The sequence below is a fragment of the Octopus sinensis genome, linkage group LG10 (genome assembly GCF_006345805.1).
Source record: "Octopus sinensis linkage group LG10, ASM634580v1, whole genome shotgun sequence".
NCBI lineage: Eukaryota > Metazoa > Mollusca > Cephalopoda > Octopoda > Octopodidae > Octopus > Octopus sinensis.
The window spans coordinates 58,183,472-58,190,971 of record NC_043006.1 but is presented as its reverse complement, the minus strand read 5'-3'; the positions used below and the strand labels follow the sequence as shown (position 1 = coordinate 58,190,971).

The window sequence follows — 7,500 nt, the reverse complement described above, 5'->3', positions numbered from 1 at the left end:
TTTGAAATGAGTTCCATTTGAAAGGAACAAAATTTCAAGACAAAGAAATCCAAGAGAATGCAATGCAGCAGCTGCTCGCTGTCCCTACCCACAAAGGAGTCCGAGGAATGCTTCCATCAATGGGAACGGTGCTGGATAAAGTGTGTGGCTTCAGAAATGGACTGCTTTGAAGAAGATTAAATGCCGATTGGATATGCGTTGTTGTAATTTTCTTTTTATAGCAGTATTCTCATTAATTTTTATCAGACCTCGTATTATACATACATACATACATGCAAGCATACATACATACATACATACATACATACATACATACATACATACATATGTGTGTGTGTGTGTGTGTATGTATGTGTGTACGTATATGACGGTCTTCTTTCGGTTTCTTATTTCTTTATTGCCCACAAGGGGCTAAACATAGAGGGGACAAACAAGGACAGACAAAGGGATTAAGTCGATTACATTGACCCCAGTGTGTACCTGGCACTTAATTTATCGACCCCGAAATGATGAAAGGCAAAGTCGACCTCGGCGGAATTTGAACTCAGAACGTAGCCGCAGACGAAATACCGCTAAGCATTTCGCCCAGCTTGCTAACGTTTCTGCCAGCTCGCCTCTGCTTACCAAATTCCTCTTGCAAGTAATTGGCTTGTCCAGGGCTACATTTGCAGTTATCTACCAAAGATTTTGCGAGTACGTTTAGTGATCACCAAGAATGACTAAGATGCCTTCTGTCTTTTTAAAATTGTTAGTCAACAAAAACAAACTAGTTAAGATAGACATAGTAGTTACAATGAAATTAAACACTTACATAAATATTCTATCAATGGCTTCAGCACCATTTACCATCGATTAAAATTCACGGAAAGCGAGGTTAACAAAAATATTTTCATCGTAAAGAGCATCTTTCTGTCTGTTTGTGTTTATCCTTTGTTACGGTTACCATATAAAAAGTTTGAAAATAATTCAGAAATGAGCCCCATGTGTCGGTGTGGTTACTGCAGCGAGTGTCATTGGCCATTCTCCGCGGCAACGCCATCGCGGTCATTTTCGCAGGGCGTGGCCGAGCACCCCACTTGTTCTGGGGTATGTAGCCCGTTGCACCCTCCCCTCTATCTTCTGCTGCTTTACCCCTTTTTTCTTTCTTTGTTTTCCTTTCTACTTTCTCTTTCCCTCTGTTTATTTGTATTTAATTGTTATAAAGAAACGTCTTGCCCGTTAAGATATAATTAAAATTACATTAAAAATCAAAACTCTGGAAAATTGCAAGAAAGTAACCTAAAAAATGTAAAAATTACGAGAATTTTTTGTTTGCTTTTGTTATTAAATTATATTTCTACCCCGTTAAAACATCATCAAACCCTACCGATAGGTTTTCGCTCCACTGTGAGAGATTTTGATTAAGAATGTTTTCTAGGTATTTCTGAATTCTTTGTCCTTACCATAACAAATTCCATATTGAAGTGCAGCTGCCAGTACAGCAGCCAATAGCTGTGATATCCAGTAGAAAGGTAGCCTCTTCCAAGAAGTCTTCTTTCCCAAACAACAGGCAAGAGTTACAGCTGGGTTGAGATGTCCACCTGGATTAAGTAAATTATTTCATTTTATCAGTGTTTTATTGATTGGAACGCAGACATTAATATGAAAGAAAGAGGTAAAACCTTCGATGATATTTCTATTGATATCTAGGATGTTTTATAGGAATATTAAATCAATCGAATATTTGTCAAAGATTTTATTGTCTATCTATCTGTTATTCTTTAACAACAATAGCATTGACTGTGACTTCGAAATTTCGGCAAACTAAGCCACCATCAGACAGTCCAATTATGGCTTAGCGGGTTGAATCTTCGAAGTTACTATCAACACTATTCTTGTTAAAGAATAATACATTTACACCTTACAAAAAGTATTCAGTAATCTTTTATTTTACCAAAAATTGTTTTTATTATCATGTAACATTATATATATATATATACACACACACACACACACACACACACACACACACACACACACACACACACACAGAGCAATAATATATCTCTGAGCGAGAAATAAACAGTAGCAGCACAGAATCGTGAAGTATATTTGCCACCTAAATGTGGCAAACCCATAAGGGACGATGATATTGTTGTTTTTACAGTCCCAGGAAGATATCTTCTCCAGCTGGCTAACGACACATTATCTGTGTCCGATTAGTATTTGCAAAGGGAAATCCTTGTTCCCATGTCTAGCCTTACGTGATGCACACAGACCCGAGTTTCTGAGTAGTAGCCCGTCATCAGTGTGTGATAATCACCAGCTAGTGATGAAACCTCATTCAAACACAAAATACTTTATTATTGAGTGTTTCTCCTTTTTCGAAATCAGCGACAGTTTGTCACTGGAAAAAGCATATAGTATTTTTGCATTTGGAATGAGTTCTTATCGCTAGCTAGTGATTATCGCACACTGATGATAGATTATAATCAGAAACCCGGGTCTATGTGTATCACGTAAGGCTAGAGATGTGAACGATGATTTCCTTTCGCAAATACTAAATGAACAGAGACAGTGTGTTGTTAGCCAGCCGGAGGAAATGTCTTCCTGGGGCTCTAAACAACAGTAGTATCGTCACCTATGGGTTCGCCACATTTAAGTGGCAAATGTACTTCACGATACATATATATATATATACAAATATATATATATATATATATATATATATAATATATATTATATATGTATATATATATATATATATATATATATTATATATATATATATATATTATATATATGTGTATATATATATATATATATATATATATATATATATATATATAGAGAGAGAGAGAGAGAGAGAGAGAGAAAAGAGAAAGAATGATATATAAATACCTACATAGACACACTCACACACACACATACACACACATGGAGTACATTAGCACGAAACTGATAGTAGATTATAGCAGAATCAAAACTTTTCTGTCATATTCATTGCCTTTTATATCAATTTATTCTTTTGGGTGTGATCCGTTTCGCGAGAAGAAACTACAGCCAATCAAATCTACCAACGAATATTACTGGTGTTTTTCGTATCGATTATGGGTAGTTGAAATTCAAAATCGATTCCAGCGGAATTTTAACTCAGAACCGAAAGAGACTAGATTATTTACTGGCATACTCAAAGATCTAGCACTCTACTTCTGCTATCTACGAAGAACACTATTATATTCAAAAGATTTTGATTCATGTTGCTTTGTCTTACTTTCAAAATTATACCTGTTGTTTGATATGTACCAGGCAGTTTATAGTTAATTGCAGTTTGATACAGAATGGAAAGTTTGCTAACAACAATAGTTTCATTCATTTCTGCAGGAAAAAGATGTATTTAAAAGGGAACAAAGACATAAAACTATGGGTAGAATTTCTCTTTGTTTGGGATTAGTTTGTGTAACTAGTCTTTCTTACTGTCATCAAGAACTTTTCCTGAATGATAAAGCATTGTTTTCAGAGAACAATATCTAAGAATTATACATGTCAAAATAAGATTGTATGATGTTCGTGCTGTCTTCAACGGAATTATAACGACATTGGTGAAAGGATATAAATACGAGAAAGGAACTAAATTACATACCTGACACAATGGTAGCTTATGACTACACTGACACTATTTGAAATTCTTTACTTTTGCATAATGACACAAAAATATAGAGAAAGTGAAATAAATCGCATGGATTTCAGGTTTTTTGCCAAGACATAAGTAACATGAATAAACATATGTTAAATGAGAATCGAAGTTGGTTCATGGACTTACCTACTTTAAATAAAATTTCACTCTAAAATGCTTCTCGGAAAAGTTTGTCAACTTAATTTGCCGTGAATAGTGAAGAACCTAACAGTTTGGTTATTCACACTACGACAGATTACCCAGAAGTTAGAAAGCGTGTTGTTGACTGTTAATGCTACAATCCACTTCACCGTTTCCTCAGATTTTAGATTTTAAACTTATTCTAAGCAGTGGAATACGTTACTCAATATTGTGAGTTCAATTCTCTCAAAAATCGATATATTCTTTCTTCCTCCTGGGTCAGTAGAGTTAATACCAGTTACGTACCATAGTTGATTAAAAACCGCTATTATTCTACTCTTTTATAACTAACAGGTCACGACAAGTCAAGGCAAAAATGAGGTTTCAATTCTTAATCGAGGCCACGAAGCTAATGATTAGTTTCTAAGGTAAAAGCTCAGCATTACGGCACTACGTGGACAAGTGCTGACTCAATAGAAACATTAATAAAGCTTCAAAGACATCACAAAAACTGTTACTCAGAGTTTCATGTTCCCGTTCGTCGGACAGTTTGGGTTGAAAATGGAACAAAAATAAAGTTATATTTGTATTTATAAGTATAGAATTACGTTGATAGATACACATTTGAAATTGGTTTTGTTTCATTGGTCCTTTTCAATTAATGATCTTTTCAATAACCGGTTATATGAAATTGAATTTACGTTTTAAAATCATATTAATTAAAATCAAAGAAAACCTTAAATCAAAAATTAGTTTTAGTAGAAGGAAAAAAATCTTGTATAATTATTGCTGTATCTAAGGTTGCTATGAAAATTACGTATTTAGTTTTGCTAAAATATTTATTTCGTATTACTATGAAATTTGCATAGTTTGCCTACCTATGATATTTATGTATTTAGTTTTGCTATGATATTTGTGCATTTAGTATTGCTATGAATGTTCTAAATTTTTCGGGTTTTTTTCCTTATAGTATTTATGTAATGCCATGTTGCCTTCCAGCTGAAAAACGCGATTACTGCATTACCTCGACTCAACTAGATTTATTTTCCCTTCAAGACAGCCTAAATTACTTGAGTACAGGTACAATATAGGTATTATATATATATATATATATATATATAAATACCAGAGTAAGCACATAAATGTGAAACAAGGTGGAAAAAATAGTACTCGAATACCGGAGGTAGAGTAATATGCTTCATTAATAAAGCTTCAAAGACATCACAAAAACTGTTACTCAGAGTTTCATGTTCCCCTTCGTCGGACAGTTTTGGTTGAAAATGGAACAAAAATAAAGTTATATTTATATTTATAAGTATAGAATTACGTTGATAGATACACATTTGAAATTGGTTTTGTTTCATTGGTCCTTTTCAATTAATGGTCTTTTCAATAACTGGTTATATGAAATTGAATTTACGTTTTAAAATCATATTAATTAAAATCAAAGAAAATCTTAAATCAAAAATTAGTTTTAGTAGAAGGAAAAAATCTTGTATAATTTTCCTGGGTATACAAGATTTTTTCCTTCTACTAAAGCTAATTTTTGATTTAAGGTTTTCTTCGATTTAAAAAAATATAATTTTAAATCGTAATTTTAATTTCATATAATAGGTTACTGAAAAGACAGTCAGTTGAAAAAGAACAATGAAACAAAACAATTTCAAATGTGTATCAATCAAAGTAATATCCCCGATGTAATGAAATTTAAGACAAAATTAGTGGGCTTCAAGTCAGATTGTAGATGTAGGGTGTCTAAATACTTAAGATATTTGTTTCGACGCTTGACCGTTTCTGATAATTTGCTCCTTATTACTACAATTAAATAATAGCTCATTAGGACATCTCATTACATAGAATATTAGGTCAGCTTGTTAAGAAAATTCATCAGGGCAACTCATTAAAGTCATTCAATAGACCTGATTGATAAATACAGTTTAGTAGGTCAGTATCATTAGGCTATCTCATTAGAAAATTCCTTTAAGACAGCTCATTAAGACAACCTATTGATTTGTTAAAATTTGACTTTAAAAAAATAATAAATTACCTGAAACTCCTCCTGATATATAAATGCCGACCATTAAACCAATTCCAGACGCTAAATTTGCCTGCAGAGTATTTGGATTGTTACTGAAGGTGTTTTGTGCAGAAGATCCCATAACAAATGACTGTAAGTAGTAACAGAAAAACATTATAATTTTTTCTTTAATAAGGGTCACACACAAAACAAAAAAACAACGATACAATGTAATGGGATTTACTAGTAGTGTGTGTAAACAAAAAGCAATAACAATTAGCAATAAACAATTCAAACAACAGGGGAAGCTCTACCCAAGGGCAACCAAGGAACCTACTCATCCTGGACAATCCAAACGCTAAGGGCAATTCGGGCGGGTAACTCGGACGGGTAACTCGGACGGGTTACAAGGACGGATACCTCTTTACTCTCCATTTCCACTGGCCTACAGGCGAATACTCAGAGTAGGCCCATTTACACGAGTCATCCTCGGCAAATTCACCTACCGTTCAACAAAAATACAGGGGGATCAGCACTTCCCTCTCCACCTTCACTTTCCTTTTCAAGTTGAATTTGAAAAAGTTGATGAGACCTTGACTGAAGAGGAAAGTGTCTGCCACTAAGGGACATGCTTAACTGGTTAAGGTCAAACAACTCACAAGCAAATCTATAGTATTGAGCAGAATATTTGTTGTATGATAACACTTCCAATCAGATAAGATCAGAAGCCATGAGAGCCAGTGCCTAGTACTGCATCAGGGCATTTACTATTACTATTATTATTATTATATTATTATTATTATTATTATTATTATATTATTATTATTATTATTGTTGTTGTTGTTTGTTGTTGGGGGAGTATTATTATTATTATTATTATTATATATTATTATTATTATCATTATTATTATTATATCATTATTATTATTATTGAGTGAGAGAGCAGTGCATGCCATCAAAGTGACACTGGGGTAAAATATACGAAGCCCAGTATACCCATCATGACTACCCGCCTGATAAGGGTACGCCAGGCACATGCATCACAACCACATGTGCGCGACATGGTGACCTCATATCAAGATAAGCAGCGCATGACCTTGCAGGTGGGGCCCTGTAGAATTTTCTTCTGGTCGAGTAACCCGTCACGCTCTAAAGGTCCCTGAATAAGGGTTGTTTAAGGATGTTGAACGAAACACCCATGTTTCCAGAGGTGAATTATTCAAACCCCAAAGAATCCCTCTCAACACATGGCTATGATGCTCCCCCACTACTTCTGCTCGTGATCAGAGATGCACATATCGTCAGCCACTAAGGGACATGCTCAACTGGTTAAGGTCAAACAACTGACAAGCAAATCTTTGGTATTGAGCAGAATATTTGCTGTCGCCCATCTTTTGTACCAAGACAAAACAATGTACATGATAACACTTCCAATCAGTTAAGATCAGAAGCCATGAGAGCCACTGCCTGGTACTGCATCAGGGCATTTATTATTATTATTATTATTATTATTATTATTATTATTATTATTATTATTATTATTATATCATTATTATTATTATTATTATTATTATTATTATTATTATTATTATTATTATTATCATTATTATTATTATTATTATTATTATTATTATTATTATTATTATTATTTTTCCTCTTCTTTCAAATTTGCTTCCATTTCTTGCCGA

General features: G+C 33.6%; 1 protein-coding gene across 3 annotated transcripts in view; it reads right to left on the bottom strand.

Moving 5' to 3' along the window:
- Positions 1–7,500, bottom strand: part of LOC115216759 (aquaporin-8) — a 48,668-nt gene that overhangs the window by 36,716 nt on the left and 4,452 nt on the right. For all 3 annotated transcript variants that reach the window (XR_005000999.1, XM_029786321.2, XM_029786322.2), the window contains exons 2-3: positions 5,843–5,963; positions 1,443–1,580 (exon numbers count right to left, since the gene is read on the bottom strand). Coding sequence is in view for 2 of the 3 variants with exons in the window: in XM_029786321.2 (XP_029642181.1) it covers positions 1,443–1,580; positions 5,843–5,963 (259 nt within the window). In the remaining variant the exon portion in view is untranslated. The remainder of the gene's footprint in view (positions 1–1,442; positions 1,581–5,842; positions 5,964–7,500) is intronic.